General features: G+C 56.6%; 4 protein-coding genes across 4 annotated transcripts; 1 reads left to right on the top strand and 3 right to left on the bottom strand.

Annotated features, from left to right (window-relative positions):
• Positions 1 to 551: 551 nt before the first annotated feature.
• On the bottom strand, positions 552 to 2,402 carry JN550_004136 (uncharacterized protein; the record flags this gene model as incomplete). Its single annotated transcript, XM_049315618.1, has 3 exons — positions 552 to 636; positions 707 to 1,707; positions 2,283 to 2,402. The coding sequence occupies 3 exons, from the start codon at positions 2,400 to 2,402 to the stop codon at positions 552 to 554; spliced, it is 1,206 nt and encodes a 401-aa protein (XP_049173674.1).
• A 1,258-nt stretch (positions 2,403 to 3,660) lies between these two features.
• Positions 3,661 to 5,510, bottom strand: JN550_004137 (uncharacterized protein; the record flags this gene model as incomplete). The annotated part of the gene is made up of 2 exons (XM_049315619.1): positions 3,661 to 3,782; positions 3,848 to 5,510. The coding sequence occupies 2 exons, from the start codon at positions 5,508 to 5,510 to the stop codon at positions 3,661 to 3,663; spliced, it is 1,785 nt and encodes a 594-aa protein (XP_049173675.1).
• Positions 5,511 to 6,601: 1,091 nt separating this feature from the next.
• JN550_004138 (uncharacterized protein) lies at positions 6,602 to 8,945 on the top strand (the record flags this gene model as incomplete). Its single annotated transcript, XM_049315620.1, has 2 exons — positions 6,602 to 7,040; positions 7,111 to 8,945. 2 exons carry the CDS (start codon positions 6,602 to 6,604, stop codon positions 8,943 to 8,945), a joined length of 2,274 nt encoding a protein of 757 aa, XP_049173676.1.
• A 3,333-nt stretch (positions 8,946 to 12,278) lies between these two features.
• On the bottom strand, positions 12,279 to 14,621 carry JN550_004139 (uncharacterized protein; the record flags this gene model as incomplete). Its single annotated transcript, XM_049315621.1, has 4 exons — positions 12,279 to 12,470; positions 12,528 to 12,708; positions 12,815 to 13,867; positions 13,993 to 14,621. 4 exons carry the CDS (start codon positions 14,619 to 14,621, stop codon positions 12,279 to 12,281), a joined length of 2,055 nt encoding a protein of 684 aa, XP_049173677.1.
• Positions 14,622 to 18,941: the final 4,320 nt, after the last annotated feature.

An 18,941-nucleotide genomic window follows, 5' to 3' on the forward strand; every position in this document is an offset into this window, starting at 1 on the left:
GGACAAGGCGAGACAACTGGCGAGACCAGCGCTTGTATTATACTGCACCTACTTAGGATCACGCATATAACAAAAGTACTTGAACGATACACAGAGGTCTCGCGAAAATTGTCTCCATTTCAGTCTAATCCTACAAACTGGCCCATAATATCCACGAGTGCTGCGCTGCCTGACCACACGAGACTCCCGGAATCTCATGAGTGGTCGTCACATCACCGCCATATAATGATGATCCTCAGCCTATTGTATGTGTGCCAGAACGCCATGGCGGGAAGCTGAGATGCAGTGGACTATTCATGTGAGACACCCATCCATAGAATTGCCATGGTGTGCCATCATCGATGTGTAACGAAACCAATACTGTCCTCTGCACACCTTACCTGGTGCTGCCACATTCGCAGGTAGATTGGGCACCCTCGTATGCCAGATTCACGCCGGGAGTGATTCCGCAGCAATGTGCTTGTTCGCGATGCCTACGCAAAGTCAAGCGCAACCGTGCCAGTACGCCGTGCGCCTAACAAAATATCGGATAGTCTCCAAGGCGACCACGTCTACCACTCATACTCGCCGGAAGCCTTGTGGAAGACGTAGTCTCTACCGTTGACGCTAAGCACGCCATCCTTGAGGACACACTTCCTATAGATCAAGTCAGCACACGTCAGAGAGAGACGACCAAGGCTCGAGGTTTGCCACGGAGGGGACATACCACTTGTTCTTGACCCTCTGAACCTTATCATACATGCAAAGCATGATTTGTCCGCCGTCATCGTCCTCATCATCATCGTCGACATTATCGTCAGAATCATCCAGGTCCGAGTTGATTGCGTCCTCGTCTACCTCAGACTTGACATCGTCATCGGGTCCATCGAAGCGGCCGGAACCAGAGGCATCTTCAGTTCGGTGATACGAGACAGGATTGGCCTTCTTTGCACGTTGCAGAGGAACCATCAGGCCGCCGCCCTCCATAGCCTTGGCCCTGGCCTCCAGCTGGGCGTGAAGCATGCGATCAATCTCGACGCGACCTAGCTCAGTGGTCTGGCCGTTGGATTCTTGGCGGACGAGAATACCTTCCTCAGCAGCGCCGTCGAATTGAGACGCAGCCGGCTTCTGAATATGCTGCGGGGGCTGGGGCACACGCTGTTGCATTCCACCGCCGGTCTGCTGTTGCTGCTGCTGCTGTTGCTGGCGATACTGCTGCTGGGCCTGGGCGTTCTGATACTGAGGGTGAGGCTGGCCGGTGGGATGAGATTGTGGAGCGTACTGGGCGCCGTTGGGAGCGGGTCCCATCGTCTCCTGCAGCTTGTTGATTGTAGCATCTGCACGCGAGCCGTACTGGCTTTGCAGATTGGCTATCACACGCGCGTTAATAGCAGGGTTGGAAAAACTGTTGGGCGTGGCCTCCAGGCCGGGCTCGACCTTGACGCCCGGTTCCGGTTTGACGGGAGCTTGGTTGGGAGGTACAGCATACGACTGAACGCCAGGGGGCGCTACCCGCTGGGGGGGCATTCCGGATCCATTGGGGACGGGGATCTCATGAGAAGCAGGTGCCGGGATTGACTGTTGCTGCTGCTGCGGCTGCGGCTGCGGCTGCTGTTGCTGTTGCTGTTGCACGGGCGCCGCCGGGGCGGAGACCGGGGCGGGAGGATCAGGCTTGGGATCCCAGGGGAATGAGGCCAGGTTCTGAGCCGAAAGCTTCTTCTGCCATCCCTACGCAGAACATGTTAGTGATCCGAGTAGGCGTCAAGTGAACGATAGGCTGAGGGAAAACAGGGATGTCGGGTGCTAGTGGGTCGGGTGAGGTATAGAGTATACGACGAGAAGAAGTAGGCCCCGATTATAGTGTAGTACGAGCAGGCAGACACCACGAAACAGTGGCTTCCAGGGGGGTGTGACTGTTGGAGGCGGGAGCCATGTGATACCCGTTGGCAGAAGAGCCAATCAGAGCTGGTGTGACTCAAGCGAAGGGACAATTTCGTTTTAGCGGGGAGGCAAGGAGGCATAAAAAGCCAAATAGCGCTGGGCCGCCCCTCTCGCCCACCTGGGCCTCTCCAAACCCTCCCGCGGCCCAGAAGGGCGGCGCGGCAGCTGGACAGAGGGCCCGCCCCAGACAGAGCAAGCAATCGCGCGCCAGGATTGAGCTCGATGCATCGTCGCCAGACTTTCCCCGGTCGCACGGGAAAGAGAGGCAGATGGCGATGGCAGCCTTACATGGGCGACGACAAGAGACGGCTTGCGACGGTGGCGGGGACAGCGAAGTCGAGTGAGAAAGAGCGCCTGCTTACCTGCTTCAGCTCCTCCAAGATGCTCTCATCGACGCCGTTCTCCTCGAGATCAACGCGCGATGCCTCGAGGACGTCCAGAATGATCTGTTGGTAGACCTGGCCGACCTGAGTGTTCGACATGGTGGCGAGCGTCGCGAGAATGTGGTTGATTGTGAGGTGCGGTGTTCCTCGGTTGTGTGATGGTCGCCGACAGGGAAGGCACCGAAAAGGCGTGGTGCAGACGTGCCCCGCGGATCGTCGAGGGCGTGGGCGGGCCTTTGATCGAGCCGTGCAATGTGAAAACCGTCGAATGCGGGCGGCGCTGCTGCGATGGCAGTGGCCTGTTCTTGTTGGTGATGACGATATTCAATGGGGCCCGGTTTGCGGGTGGGTGAGGTTGAGTGAGTGGGTGTGGGTTGCTGAACCAAACCAAACCAAACCAAACCAAACCAAATTGCTCTTGCCGGCTGTCCACCACCAGAACCCCGCGCGCACCTGCTACCCTGGGCAATCCCTTGCGACTATTGTCCCTTGCGTGCCTCACGTTCTCTGCTCTGTGATCCCCCGGGTGCTGGCGTGCAGAGTGATCTCTGCGTGGAATTCGTAATGTCTGTATGCGGGTGTTGTAGATTGCTAAGTTCGCTTGGTCATCCTAGTACTGATGTAGACCCAAATCGGAGCGGGCCTCTCCGTCACGTGATTTTCGAGTCAACCCAAGTCTAAGTGAGCCTCAACCAAGACACTCCCACTCGCACTGTGGCTTTTGGACTGGGATAGACAAAAAGATACTGCTGCAGCCGCCGCCAAACCCACCATGGGTCGCCGTGAAAGTTGAAGTTGGAACGGGGATTGCCAGCTGGTGGTGAGGTGGATTTGGTACCAATTCAGGTCATCTCTTACGTTGGCCCGATGGATTCAGATTTGTTTGTCACAATGTCGCTGCCACAGACGTCCCAGTGCGCAGGTCTAACTAGCGTGTGATGGATCAGGGGCAATGCAAAGACGAGCAGTGCTTTTTGTTAGAAAAGGTCGGCCCGCCAGATACCAATGTTGTCTTGAGTATCTAAAAAGCGGCCCTTTTTTTTCTTTTATTACTCCTGCAAAGGCATCTAGCCTCTTGCGCAAATCATGTTCTTCTCTGCAACTTAATGTACAATGGCAAACTCCCAAAAACTCCGGATGCAAAGTGCTATCCCCCAAGGCGTGCGTGCATGCTTGCACAATTCGTATCTCATGACCAAGGCAAAAATCCAGCCGAGTCTCTGCAAGCGAGCGGGTATCAAACGAACACTGAACTCCGCGCTGAAAGACTTGAAACCGCAGTACCCAATCATGCCAGAAAGGAATTGTGTTTACCTACTGTTGACGATGATGCTGACATATACTGGCAGTTCTGCAGTTATCGGATGGTCATCTGCTTGGTCATCTGGGCCTTGCTGGAGGAGCCACTTGCACCAACACCGGCCGAAGCGCCCGCCTTCTTCTCAAACACCTTCCAGAACTTCAAGCTCTCGTCGGCAGCTAGGCAGCGCGTGTTAGTCAGGACTCTCTCGATCAGGTCGTGTTCGGGCGCAAAGGTCACTTACCGGCAGTCGCAAGCATCTGGCCGTCCGGGCTCAGGCAGCTGTGGAGAACACGGCTCTCGTGGGCCGGGATCTCAACGTTGCGGACCATGGTGGGATAGCTCCAGATGCTGAGAGAGTTGTCCGGGAAACCGCTCGAGCTGACGATCTCCTTGTAGGTCGTGCTCCAGCGCAAGCTGGTGACCTGAGATCCGGTGTCGATGCTGTTGACGCGGGCACCCGAGGTGGTGTTCCAGAAGTGGATGTGGCGGTCGTACGAACCTCCGCCGGTGGCAAGAAGGTTGGCGTTCCACGGGCACCAGGCAAGAGCCTTGACGGCCGCCTTGTGGTTGGTCTTGGTGAACTTGGGGACGGCCAGGGAACGGGCATCCCAGATCGACACCAGGTTGTCGTTGCCGCCAGTAGCGAGCTGAGCACCATCGCCGCGCCACTCAAGGCCGCAGACCTCCGAGGTGTGGGAAACGAGCTCGGCAATCTTGTGCTCGGCGATGCGGACATCGTGGTTGAACACGAGGCCGCTGCGGGCGCCGGTGGAGAGAAGGTGCTTGTTCCAGCCCATGACGCCGACACGGGTATCGTGGCCGAACATGCTGCGGATCTTCTGACCTTCAGCGACATCCCAGATCTGCACCTCGCCAGTGCCGAGGCCGACGCTGACGTAGGCACCATCGCCAGACCACTTGACACTGCTGACGTACGTGTCGGGGCTGGTCTCCAGAAGACAGCTGACGCTGCCCTCATCGGCAGACCAGACGTAGACATTGCGCTCCAGGCCGATGGCGACCTGGTTGCCGGAGCTCCAGTCGAGCAGGTTCAAGTAGTAGTCATCAATGAGACCAGGGGCGTCCAGGACTCGCTCAGGGGCAGTGGCCACACGGCGGCGGAACTGGGCCGAGTTGGTGGCCGACTTCAGGGGGCGGTTGTACTGCTGTCTGAGGTCGATGGGCTTGGACGACTCGGGGGGTGCGGGCTTGAACTGCAGGATACGCGTGTTGAGGCTGACCCCGCAGGCGCTGGCCAGCGAGTCTTGGTAGGCAACGCTGTTGGGCGAGGGCCGAGAGTACGTGGCGGCGTCATCGTCATTGATGTTGAGGCCCTCGAGCGCGGCAATGGCATCATCGGCCGCCGAGGACAGGACCGTGGAGCTCTCGCCGTTGCTGGTCTTGGGTCTCTGCTTGTCCTGGACGTCGAGCTTGCCAGAGCCCTTGTTGGCAATGGCCGAGCTGTTGCTGCGGTTGGGAATGAAGCGGTCGGCAGCGTAGGAGATGGTGGTCTTGTTCGACTTTGACCTCAAGGGCGCCTTCTTGGAGCTGGCGGGGGTCTTGGTATTGCCCGTACCGACGAGGGTGAAGTCTGACACGCCAAGCTCGAGAGCCTTGCGGGGAGTGGAGACACCACGGGCGATGTTGGACTTGGGCGAGTCGCGGTGGGACCTCGACGAGGCCTTGGCAAAGTGTGAAGACAGGTTTCCTCCGTAGACCGACTTGCCGGCCGCATTCGACTTTCTCTCGGGGGTGAAGGGGGACGAGTCCAAGTTCACGGCGACGGGGGCGGTGGCTTGGCGTTGGCGAGGAGAAGGAGTCAGGGGCATGCGACCGCCAGCGGTGCGGGAGGAGAAGAGTCCGGCGTGGGACTTGAGAGGGGTAGATACTGCAACTGAGGCCATGATGTCTGAGATGACGGGTATCTGGTGGGGGTGGGTGGGGGGTGAGTTTACTCCGACGATATGCACATGAAACTGCTACGAAGGAGGTGTTGGAAGCTCCGAAATAAATCGAACGAGCTCCAAGAGACTCAAGTTAATGGTTCCTGGAAAGTGTTGTATCTGGTTAGTATTCTCTGTCGTTGTGCTCGATTAATCGAAGGTGGCCTTCACGAAGAACGGCTGTAAGTCGGCGGGGCGATCAAATGGCTGCGGGCAGCGATGAGATCTAGTGGACTGTGGTTGCAGATTGCTTGCGCGAGGCGTAGATGTGGGAGCGAGGAGCGAGGAGCTCGGGACGAGGCCTCGAGAGGAGGGAGAGGGTGGTACGGACTGTAGAGGTGGTTTGGTTTATGGGAGAGAGAGGAGGAAGAGAGACGTTGAATTGCACGCCTTCACTCGGGATCTTTATGTTGACTTAGTGTGGGGCCGCAGGGAAAAGCGTCTCACAGGGCAACCGCCGCACGAGTCGAAAGGGGGGAACTGACGGGGCTGGGTGGCTGAGCTGTGCTCGCCGGCAGGTCCGTGCGGTGGCGCCGCGTTGGCTGGCCGGCGGGCTGCGGCGTCGGCAGCGGCGGCCTTTCTCTTTCCTTGTCCTTGCCCGCATCCCGCATCCCGCATCCCGGAAGCGACCAAAGACCACCGACCGCAACGCCCGATTGTGGATTCCGTCTCATCACTCAGTCACTGCCAGTCCAAGTCCAACCCCACATCCACGTCCACGTCCACGCCCACGACACCGTATCCCGTCAGGCGCATCCGCCGTGTCACCCGTCGGATCGCAACAGCTTCTGCTCCTCCGCGGTACAGCATACGTCGTGTATCGCGACTGCTCCAGCCAGCGCCCGTCCCGCTAGTCCTGCTGGTCCCGCGTGTCGCGCCCGTCCATTGTCTCCGTCGAGTCTTTGTGTTTCGTGCGCCGAGCACTCGCCGTCCTCCGCCAGCGCATTGGGTCCCGAGATGCCCACTTAGCGGCACCTTCCCGTTCCAACTACCAACGAGAGCAAAGCAAACCGCCCGTCTTCTGCCCGCTGTCTGCCCGCCTCAGCTTCACCATGGCCCAACCCTCGACGCCGGCCTCGGGCGCCCAATCGTCCATCTTCGGTGGCCCCTCGGCCTCCTCTTCCATGACCTTGCTCCCGCATGCCCCAGCGCCACCGCCCGCCGTGTCCTTCACGCCCATGGGCTCCAACGCCCCGACGCCCGTGTCCGTCGCCTCTTCGAATAACACCTTCGTCATGCCCAACTCGCCCGTCAAGGGAAGGACCATGGTCGACGGGAATTACCGTCCCAAAGTCACCAGGACCCTCGGTCAGCGCCCTGCCTGCTTGGTCAATGCCTCTGTCACCTACTGTGGAAACAACCAGATCGTTGCCTTTGGTGGTTTCGACCAGTACACCGACGAAGTGTACAACCATGTGCTGAAGCTGGACCTTGCAAGCCACCAATGGAGCCTCGTGGACAATTATGGGGACATTCCTGGTGTCCGAATGGGTAAGTCTGGCGTATTATGGCATGTATACCCCGTAGGCTGGCGGCCAGCATCGCTGATGAGACCCTCTAGGCCATACCGCTACTCTATATCAAGGCGACAAGCTGTTAGTGTTCGGCGGTGAGAACGAGCATCGTACCTATCTATCCGATCTCATCATCTTCGATCTGAGAACGGCACACTGGACCCAACCTCAAGTTACCGGCCCCGTTCCCAAGGGCCGTGCCCGGCACGCCGCCGTGCTGCACGAGGACAAGTTGTTCATTGTTGGTGGTATCACGGGGCATGACAATTACGTCTTGGATGACATCTGTTACCTGGACCTCAAGACCTTCACATGGTCCAAGTCATGGCGCTTCGTTGGGAGGTTTGATCATTCTGCCCACATCTGGAACGACAGGGTATGGGTTTTCGGCGGTCTCAGCGAGGACATGGACAAGATCGGGGATTTATGGTGGCTCGACCTGAAGGGCAGCCCGGCCTTCGACTCGTCTCCCCAGTTTGGCACTGTAGATCGACACACTCCCTTGAACCGGGTCGCAGATTCTCCCCGTCAGCCATACTCGATCACCGGAAACGGAGTAATCGGGGCTTCAGGTTACGCAGCCAATTCACGGACAGCTCAGGTCAACACGCCATCGTTCCAACTGAAAACATATGCGCCCATGGCTCCTGGCGCCATATCCTCTTTGAAATTTATGTCTGGGCTCAATGTTCCATCCCAAGGCTCTGGAGCGCACTATCACCTATACTCGTCCGGGACTCTACTGGATTTTGTAACGCCAGGTGGGACAATTACCTCGAAAGAGTGTTCCCTGTCTGCACTCGATCTCGGCAGTCTGCGTTGGCAGAAGCTAGCTGAAGGTCGTGAAATCTTCAAGACTGGCTACCGATGGCATTACTGTACTATGAACGAGGATGGCACGAAAGCCTGGCTGCTGGGCTGCCCTCAAGACAATATAGGAGGTGATCTCGGTCCTACCGGGTTCGAGGAATACTTGAGTGAAATAATGGAAATCGACCTCCGACGTTACGGGTTCCTTGGGAACAATGTTCCGGAAACTCGGGCAGAGCTATCTCGCCCCTCGGCTCACAGAGTCTCGGAGCAGCCCTCGAAAGGCCTGGGTCTTGACCTTGCTAAACTGTTCAACCAACCCCCGGAATCTGGGAGCGGAACCGACTTTGTCATCACGGCCCTGGCTGGCGACTATGAAGAAGACGACATGATGAGCTCCAGCCACGTCCGGGCAGGCGAAGCCGACAACCAGAATTGGCTTGCTCCCGACGCCCCTACTTCGCCCCCGATCCATGTACACAAACTCATCCTACAGGCACGCTGGCCACACTTCGCCAGGCTCTACAATGCTCAGATGGCTGAGTTCCACACCAAGAAGATGCATATCCCAGAACCATACAGTGTGGTGAAAGCCTTTCTCTACTACTTGTATACCGATAGTATACATGCGGATGACGGGGTGACAGACCTGGCTGATGTGGCAGGGCTCTTGGTCATGTCCAACATTTACAACATTCCTCATCTACGTCTACTCTGCGTCAACAGGCTCTCCAAGGAGCTCGACGTGGTCCACGCCTGTATCATCTGGTATTGCGCTGGGCTCGCAAACGAAGAATGGCTGAGGAAACGTGCGGCGACCTACTGCCTGATGAACTGGGGCCGCATCGTGCGAACGCCGGGCTTCCTGAAGTTACCGCGCAACGCCCTCGTCGAGCTCTCTCAGGAGATCGACACGGAGGGGCGCGTTATTGGAGGCGACGAGCTTGAATACGTCGACGGGGTGCACAGCGGACCGTACGATGGCATGTCCCGGAAAGACAGTGTCAGCAGTGATCGAACCCAAGCCTTGCCCTCCGATATCGATGATTCGGAGGGTATGGATTTAGCGTGAGCCTCTGCCTGGCTGCGGAGCCCAGGTATCCGCCATGATAGCCTCTTATCATCTGGGAGACGTGCTTCCGCTGGTCGACCCTCAAGCTACACGACGTATACGAGTAACGACGACAACATCATCACCATCTGCATAGGGCTAGGCTAGAATTGGGACGGCCATCATTGTACTTTGCTTGGAGAAGTCTTTTCTGCGGGGAGTTATCGGATTTGGCATACAATGGACTTGACATGCATGCACGGGGAGCATCAGCGCGTACGCTAGGAATACCTCAATCTATGCAGTTGCTTACAATGACGTATTGTCATCACCGAGTAGCAACAGTATCTGCCAAGAACGCGTAGCCTGTGGAGCCTGACTGGAGTACGATTTCCCGAAGACCCAAGGTCCCACCTAAACGGCCGTTGCCCATTAACCCATGTCCGCCATGTGCGCTGCCCACGCTGCCGCGCTACTCTAGAGAGAACGGAGTCGAGATGTGGGTGCTCACAGCGGGCCTGCTCCCTGACAAGCCTGGAATGACGGGCACTAGTTTAATACTATTACACCACTGAACTGCTTCACCACTTTTAACATACCGAGCGACTGGGCAACGTAGAGATGTTCATTGGATATGACAGATCCCGCCCCGAGCCACGCTTGCGACAATGCATTTCCCAGGTGGTGGTGACCCCGTAACCCCCCGGCAACCTGGTCGTGTTTGCGGCTCCATCGCAAGGGGGGGCTGTTGTCCAGAGATCGGGATCGCAGGTATAAATCAGAACTCACGGTCCCCGGTCGGGGCCCAGCCGGGTATCGTCAATCAGCTGAAGAGCCCCCAGCTTGCCAGCCATGGTGTTTTATGTGTCAGCCGAGTACCGGCCGAGATACGGACGGGTGTCTCGTCGGGGATCATTACGTAGTGACCAGGGGGGCAGGTTCCCATGCAATGGCCCCTGGCGACTTGCACCCGCAATAGGGCAGTTCTGAGCGCCCGCGCGGCGGGTCGGCTTACACAGTAGGCAATTGCCATGGGGGCGGAAACCTGTAAGTCAGTTACAGTAACTCGTACAGTACCAAGCCAGGAAGACAAGACGGGCGTGCGCTAGGCCGAACAGGACTCGATCGTCCGGAAGGGGGCACAACGCGGGCGGAAGACGTTCCTCGCCTTGGGAAGAGGGCGGTGGGGAGGCGGCCACTCGGCCGGCGGAGGCGGACCAGGTTCCTGCCGATAGGTATTATAGTCTGTAGAGGACAGCTTGGACGGGAGCCCAGAAGGCATGCCCGCTCGATGCGGTAAGCCCGTAGCGGGAAACTCTAGATTGATCTGCATTTTCTGCGTTGGGACTAGAGTATATCCCTAGAGAGTGATACCTTGGGCTTTGGCTTGTGATCGGGGTGGAAGAGAAGCCAAAGGATAACGGGGGAGCGGATGAGGTAAGGGAAGTTGCCGGGGTGGTGGTGAATTGAGTTGAAGCCTGGGGCGTTGGTGGTTTTGCTCGGAAAGCCCTATGGAAACTCTCGATTGCGCGCATTGGGGGCGCCTCGTTATCTAAGGTTTACGCTAGGATAAGGCGGCTCAGGGCCCTGTCTCTTGTCTGCCATGCCAAATGTGTCCCAGACGCGGAGCTGCCATGTATGTAGGATGAAGTCAGACATGCAACCTTGGAACAGCGTTGCGGGTCAAGGATCGGACGACACATGCAAGACGGAGGTGCTGTGGGAAACAGAAAGCCTGGGGAAAAGGTTCAATGGTGCGTCTGGGCTGCATGAGTCTTGTCCCGGCCATGTTCGGCCCTGCGCAGGGATCGCGGGGAGTCGGGCCCCGGGGGAGAAAGCTTGCCAAGGTTCTGGCATCCGAGGGGCTTGCGGAATACTCCTGCCCACATACGTGATGGACCTCATCCCGCCATGATGTCTTGCGTTGGTTTCGGGTAGTGGATCGGGCGATGTCGTCAGTCTCGCAACGCCGTGGGGCCCTGGCTGTAGCTCGGAACTATCATCAGCCTCCAACAACGTTCAAGGCTGATAACACACCAGCCCGGCGATTAAGTCCATAACGAGCTGGAAACCCCATAGTCAGAGTATTATTGCGGGTGTCGCTGGCTTGATCGCGGAAGTCGCTCTATAACTGCCCGGCCAGAAACCGGGCATAGGTAGCTTCTGATCAAGATCTCGTGAATGGAACCAGTCAAGATTATCATTGATAAAACATGAAGGCCGCTCGGAAACCGCTCGAGATTACGTCAGTATCTAATCGAGGATCGCGATACTAGAACGATGGGACGGGCAATTCGGAGCGGAGACGAGGCAGATGGCGAGGCGCCGTAGCATGTTGTAAGTAAGAAGTGAGCTATGAAAGGGTTTGTGGCGGTAACTACCTGCTGCGGTGTATCCCATCCCACGGCATGAGTATATCAGCTCTATAGTAATGAAATGATTATCTTATGTAGGTTCCTTTGTACGCCGTGAAGACTTCACACCTAGATAAGCATTTAAACTCTCCTGCAAATGATCATGTATACAAGGTGTCCTGGTGACCGTGACTCGTACCTTACTGTTGTTCACTGTAATCTTGCCAACACCAAGTCTGCCACAATGGAAAGGGGCTGCGTATGGAAGACTTCCTCCAACCAGAGCAAGCAGCACCAGGCTAGGGTCCCAGACATGTAGCACTAAAGAATAGGAGACGTAACATATCGTGTCTATAAGCAGCCGGAGATGGCTTCTGCCGATGCTGTATGAGCGTCGGGTAATACTAAATGTACAAGAGTCATTGCCCCGACAGGTCATCAAAGGTTCATTAAGCGGATGCCATCTTGCATGCTTGGAAGTCCCTGCTCCTCGCACTCCTCGAAATAAAACGCTCGCTCTCCTCACCCACGTATGTATCCTGACTGAGATGTTGACAGTATAGGAACACAGTAAGCACCGAGGAGGCTCGACGCCGAGCCATTCCAGATTGCTCGGCGGATAAAGTACGCTGCCCTGTGCAAGATGCACAGGCGAGATACGGATGCAAGCAGTAGAATTCCACGTAAAGTCTATCGGGGGTATATGGGGCGAGAGTCTCCCGAAGGGAAAAAACAACAACGCAGTAACGCCGGCCAATGCAGAAAATTGACAACTTTTCCGAGCCGAATGAGAGAAGTGAGGCCGCAGTGCGAATGTAGCAGCAGCCGAAACATCCAGTCTATGTGCAGTGTTGCATCTGTCTATGCGGTGTTTTCATATAGAGAGGAGGTCGGGGGAGGTGGCGACAATATTGAGTTGAGTTGGCGGACCAAGACCACGAGCCGAGTGTGCAACACCCGAGTATCCAATCGTGGTAGCTAATGCAGCAACTGGGGTGAATCACATCTGCATGTCCTCGCCGATCCCGGGGAGCCCCGACATGTTCAGCGCGCCCATGGAAAGACCAGACATGGTGGGGGTCGACATGTTGGACATATTGAGATTCATCTGGTTGCTGGCATTGGCAGCCCAAGCCGCCTTGAGACCGGCAACCTGGGCGGCAGCCTCACAGGCAGGCGAGTGTTGTTTGTGCTTCAAGACATCAATCAGTAAGGAAGCGGACGCCGTTTACTGCGGGGGAGAACTCACGTATTTGAGACCGTTAAGGTTCTTATACCGTTTATTGCAGTACTCGCACTTGTGGGGCTTTTCTTTCTCCATACCCATTTCGCCAGGATACGGTGCCGACGTCTCCGGGTTGACGATGGAAAACGTACCGTCTCCGTTTTCATGCAGCTGCTGGGTTTGGTGGCCGTGTTGCTTGTGGTATCTGCATTATCGATTAGCGATAAGAAATAAATTATTGCGGGCGGGAACAAAGAACCAGAGGGGGGACGAGGGAAAAGGGACACGACGAGAGAAAAGATGAAACTCACTTCAACCCGTTTTGATTCTTGTATGCCTTCTCACACCCGATGACAGGACACTTGAAAGGCTTGTCCTCTTCGGGGGGCATGACTATAGTTCCGTTGGTTGTGCCGATGGCGCGCTGGATTATTGCCATCTGCTGCGGGTCGGTAATATCCGCAAACTGCGACTGGTCCAGCCCGAACTGGGCCATCTGCTGCTGCAGGCGCTGCTGAGCCAAGGCGCTGTTGTTATTGGGGCTGTACAACCGCTTCGCCGGATCGTCAATGAAGCTGGAGAGATCGCTACCAAATGCAGAGAAGTCGCCCAGGTTCATATTGGCAACAGCCGACATTGGATCGTCGTTATTTGCGGCCAGCGGGTTGTTCTGCGTTTGCGTCGTCGCCAGGGTTGGTGTGTTAACGGAAGAGACAGTCGGATTGTTCTGGAAGCCAAAGCCTGAAGCACCGGGCGTCGAGGGCTGCGAGGTCCGCAGGGCTTGTTGCGACATGCCCGTGCCATTCAGGTTGAGAGACAGCTGAGGGCGCTGCTGTTGACCAAACATCTGGCGAGTCTGCTGGATAGCCCGTTGATTGCTGTCGTCAAGTTCCATTGGGCCGACAGCATCGTCCATCTCCATGTCGCCTATGGTTTCCAACTCATCATTGGTAGTCATGTCCATCAGACCAGAGGACTTCTGCATGCCGGACTGTTGTCTGCCCATCTGCATGCCCCCAAAGCCGAAGCCGGCATTACCGTTGCCGAGCGCGGACCTGTTCTGCTGCCCAAGGCCGAACTGGCCCTGAGGCGGGAAGCCCTGCGAGTCCCGTCTGCCACTAGCCGATCCATTCGAGATGGATGGCCTGCTAATGGAGAGGCGGTGCCCCATAACGTTTGGTCTCACCTGAGAGTTCGAATTCGTGTGAACTGTCTCATAATGGCGCAAAAGGTCGTGCATGGTGTCTAGTTGCTGGTCGCAACATATGAAGTTGCGCAGGAACTCGGCCTCCATCTTGGGGACATACGAGTTCGAGTGCGGCGACTGGGCGCCCAGGAAGGGCGACGTGCCAGCCATGGCCAAACTATCGCGAGTATAATCAGCAGGTGCCCGAGGTCGAGATGGATGCGTGCGCCGGGCGTGTCTCAAACAACGTCCCATAGTGGGCAGCACGGCGTCAAGCGACAGGTTAGGCGAGAGACAACTTACTCATCTCTAATATAACTACCGACGGAGATGCCTCCCCAGCTCATGCCGTTCATGAGACTGCCGGCGAGCGACTCGCGGCGGCCGCGGCCTTGGTCACGAATGTTGTTGGCATTCATGGAGATGGGCTTGGGCCCCGTGCTCACGAAGGAGTCCTGGCGGGAGCGGCCAAAGGCCGGCTCGAGGTTTGGTCCGGTCGTCATGTCGAAGTCCTGGTCGTGCAGTTGGTAGTTGGTCAAGGTGTCGGCAGCGGCGGCGGTGGTGGTGATGGTGGGAGGAGGGGCCTCGACCTCCTTCAGTCTGCCGTCGGGCGTAAGGTAGCGATCAACTGGCGATGCACTGGCCGAGCCGCGGATGTTGGGCGTGGCGATGCCGTCAGTCTTGAGAGGAGCGGGAGCGCAGTCGCCAAATACGTTGCGACGGGCGGCAAAGACTGGTGTCGAGTCGTCGGGAGTGGCGGGCTGTGGTGAGGGCGAAGGCGAATCGACGGAGTGTGAGGAAGAAGGTGTAGGAGCGACAGCGGAACCGCCAGTGAATGCGTCGGGGCTTGTGCGGCTGGCTGACGGGTGCTCGGTACTATTAGTCGTTGGAGACCCCGTCATGCCCGTTAACCAAGAACTTATGCCCTTCATGGCAGTAGGCCTGTGGGGATTGGGCGGAATAGCGGCGGAAGAATGGGCCCAAAAAGAACAAGTACTGGAGGGCCGGTAGATTCTGCGGGAGCGCTGCGCGGGACAGTCCCCAAAGGTAAAAAAATAAAAAAACTGTTTGTAGTACGAACAAGTAAACCGAGTACGTAGCGGGAACTGCGGTCTATGTACAGCAGATGCGGTAACGTCTTGCTCTGCTCTGCTTTGCTTCTAGGATTCCCACCCAGTGCCTCGGGGACGGAAGGGAAACACGGGCGGTAAGTAATAACAAGAACGGCGGAAATGGGGCGCTGGTGATGCGTTGGTGTAGGGATGGTGTGCGTCTGGGTTGGGCTGGGTTGGCGCTTTCTCTCGAGCAGATGTCGAGGACAGGGAAGCCTTAACAAGTGGCCGGGACTTGGGACGTAATAGAAGACTAGGGGCAGCAGTGACGGGCCTGGCGCTTCTATGTGGTTATGTATGTAATAACGCAACCAGCTCAGGGTACAGGGGAGCTGCCAAAGAGCCGCTTTTGTTCATGTGCTTTCGCTTGGAGAGAGAAAACCAGGCAGGGCCAGCTTGGTGCTTGGGTGCAGCAGCTGCGTTGCGTCGGCGTGCGACTCTCTTGCGGCGATGCGACGGATGACTTCAGATCGCCCTTTAGCGCCGCCTCGTGGGTTCTGGGATATCGAAGGCAAATTGCCTCTCCGAGAGACACTCTGGCCTGGCGTTTGTGGAGCGTCCTGGTGGTGGCTGCAGATGCCACATGCGAACAAACCTTAAACGGGGTCGGGTCAATGACTCAGGAAAGTGTATTCCCTCCAAAGTTGGATTTGGGGTAGATAGCCTGTTGATTGATTGATTGATGATCCCCGATCCGGGAGCGAGTTGGAGAGGCTATGAGAGCGAAAGACGTAATGCTTGCCTGCCGTGGCCTTGACGCCCAGGGGGGGCGGGGGGGAGACGATACACAGGAGTTGAGTGTTGGGCAGATCGTGGGTGATGCCCGGATGTCGCTGTTGGAGAGAGCTGCGTTACCCTGCTGTAGGGTGTCGTTCGACGTACACAGTAACTTGGATATCGTGAGACTGGTAACCTTGTGTGGAGAACCGCCACGCGTTGCACACAACACAGTTCGAATTGATGGGTGTCAGAGAAGCAGAATGATGAGCTGTCAAAGTGTCTGTGCGATCCGTACGGACGGAAGGAATAATGATTTTGTATTATGCATCTATGGATAGCATTGGACCTCCTGCTGGTCTGTTGCTGGTTTTTCTAGTTACTAGGTCGATACCAGGAGAGCTAGGGGTGCTCGAATATGAGCGCCAGATAGAGTTAAGTCTTGATCGTGGATGCACGCATTCCCCGAGCGACTCGAGCTCAACCCCTTGCTAGCCATACCGAGCCAGATGTCGTCGATCAATAGTAGTGCAGCCCAGACCAGCGAAGGGCCCATGAGGTTGGTCTGCTCCTGTGGTGTGTTTTGTATTTGCAATTGTTGGTATGCGATGTAGTCTGGGGTGGGCATACTCGAGTCAACCTGCTTATCACTTACATGCAGTCGGTGCGGTGAAGACGCACAAGGTTGGAAAGATGGTGTGAAGCACACACGGTTGGGGACCTGCAATCAATTCGATTCACACCGATTGAGGAAAGCCGACGCTGTGGGATTCGCTACCAATGGGTCCCGCTGCGACGGGATAATCTCTTGCGTTGATCTTGGCGGTCCTGATCCCTCATGGAGCAAGTAATCGGACTTGCCTGCCCTTGACCTCGCCGTGACCCCCGGCCTCAGCGCTTCTCCACGATGATGTCGCGCACGATGATCAACTGACGTCGACGGCCTGCGGTCCCTGGAGGCCACGAGCGCTAGTCTCCTCCGTTCAGATGGAGACGGCAACGATAGTTTGATGCCATGGTAGTAGCTATCGGAAGTCAAGTGCATACAAGCGCTCTATCATGGCAACACACTACCGATACGCATTAAGTCGGCCTGGTGTCGAGTCTACAGGCCTCAATGGTGCAACACGAGTTGGCTTCGATCCTGCGCACCAGTCGGACGAGTCCCGTCCGGAATATGAGGGAGGAAGTAACTCCGGCTAAGCAGTTGGGGGCGTAAGGCAAAAGGCGGAATGGTGCCGGAGACGTTATATCAATGACTCGCAATATCGCAATTCTTACTGCAACATCTGCAATGCAGCACGCTACCTTCAATCCCGCCATGATTGGTTTCGTGCTACTGGTATTGATTGCTTACACTCCCTCTCAACGTTGCTGACTCCTGCAATTCGAGCTGACGGGACCGGCCTGTACCCCAGGGCTAGTTATCGCGATCGGGACCCCAAGCGGCCACAGGAACAGACTGTCCGTGGTTCACCAGCCCGTTCGTAGGAGTTGCTTGACTCATACCGTCGAGTGCTGGGATTGTTTAATGGCCAATAGTGGTCCGGGAAACGCCATTGGGCGGCAGCATGCTAGCTAGCCTAAGGATAGCCACTCCAAAGTCCCTTGGGGACATGGCTGTAACATCCTATTGGTGGGGTTCTGGGTCTCCTAGATGAAGCTGGCCTCTGAGAGGGCTGGGAGCAAGGGGGCGTCCGTGTCTCACGGACTGTTGACATTGGGTTACCGGATCAGGCAACCCTGGCATGCAGCTGACAAGGCGAGATGCGCACCATTGCCTCTACCAACTAACATAGCCTTGATAGCCTGGGGAGGCGACGATGGCCCTTGCAGAGTTTGGGGTTGAGCTGAACAGACTTACTCGAGAGCTGAGGCCTCGAAGCCTCACTTGTGCGGGCTAAGCACCGAGTATACCACCAATCATGCTAGTCCCGATTCCTTCGAAGGCCCATCGATCTCTACTAACTTAGCAAGATGGGAGCTGTGTTAGGTCTGTGGTCTAGGGCGCTGCCTATGCGATCGATACCTTGCTACCCAAGCCCGGCCTGCATGTCCAGTCTCGACTCGTCACGTAACCAAGATGCATGACATAGCTAAGTGTAGATCTCCTGCAAAGAATCGGGCATCGCATAGCAAGCTTGGGTGGAGAGGTCCCGCTTCCATCTTGGAGACTCGGCAAGATTGCTTTCTACGTAGTATACACTGTGGGTTGACTCTTCGCACAGAGAAATTAACTTGGTTTTCAGAGTGACGCTCAGGCTGTTATATCTCTATGCTTGTTTGACTATGATTCTGCGAATGCCTCCAGCCGCGCAAAAGCCAACAGCACCAAGGCGCCATGCTGCCTCCAACCAGCTTGGAAGCTAGGTATCATCGTGGCTTCCATGCGGTCAATGGGTCGCTCTATACTGGACTGTTAAAGCCGGTAGCGTGTCCATCCGCTCACTATTAGCTCTCGGCAGGTGTGTGTCAAAAGCGATCTAAGCTGACTGGTCCGACTGAAGTCCGACTGGAGCTTCTTAACCATCACCATCGTTTCGCCTCCGCTCGAGTCTACGGGCACTAAGGCGTGTGTAAGTGTGAGCCCTACCCGGCTGAGCGGCATCTCTGTTGGGCTGTTCCTGACGAGATCAACAAGTCGTTCTAGACTCTAGATCCCTCGTCTCGAGACTGCTGTCGCCCTATAATACCCACAGTATCGACTCGGCCGTGTCGCCTCCAGTCCATCAGGACGGTCGTTGATATCTGGAACACTGCGCGTAACATCGCTCCGCAGACCTCCGTTCAGATTGACCGATGAATTGACATCATGCCTCGTGCTCGCAAGCACAACCCGGGGCTCGCAATTTCCCGTTGGTGCTGCAGCTCCCTGCCGGATGCGGTACGAGCTGTTTTACGGATATTGCACACCGCCCTGACCGCCTTGGGAGCCGCGGCTGGCGGGCAACAGGAGGATGGGTCGCTTGGTGCGGGTCGCTTCAGGCTGTCCCAGACTCCTGGTCCTGGCCTGGAAGCTTTGGAAGCTTCTGCAGCAGTGCTGTAGGGGGACCCTGAAAACACCGTTTGGGGAGGGGAAATCCCCCTAAGCCCCCAGCCAACCCGCCTAGTGGCTGTGGGCCCCCAAGGATCCATCCATGGATGGTGACCATGCGACCAACCGCCCTGGTGCTCGCCTTGGGCCACCAAGAAACACAGGGGTTTCCCAGCGGGTATCGTGACTTTCAAAATTCAGGGTCCTGATCGTCGCGCAACACCTATCACCGATACCAAAGCTTTGGGCATCGTGTGTCCTCTTGGACCACACCAACACCACGCTCAGATCTGTACAATTCAGTCGCCAATCAAACTACTGCCCCTTTGCCAGTCACGTTCTAGTCTAATGTGCCTACCTAGGAAGGTAAGTATAAGTTGACATTGCCA

Source organism: Neoarthrinium moseri (genome assembly GCF_022829205.1).
Source record: "Neoarthrinium moseri strain CBS 164.80 chromosome Unknown scaffold11_Wmoseri_CBS_16480, whole genome shotgun sequence".
NCBI classification, from domain to species: Eukaryota; Fungi; Ascomycota; class Sordariomycetes; order Amphisphaeriales; family Apiosporaceae; genus Neoarthrinium; species Neoarthrinium moseri.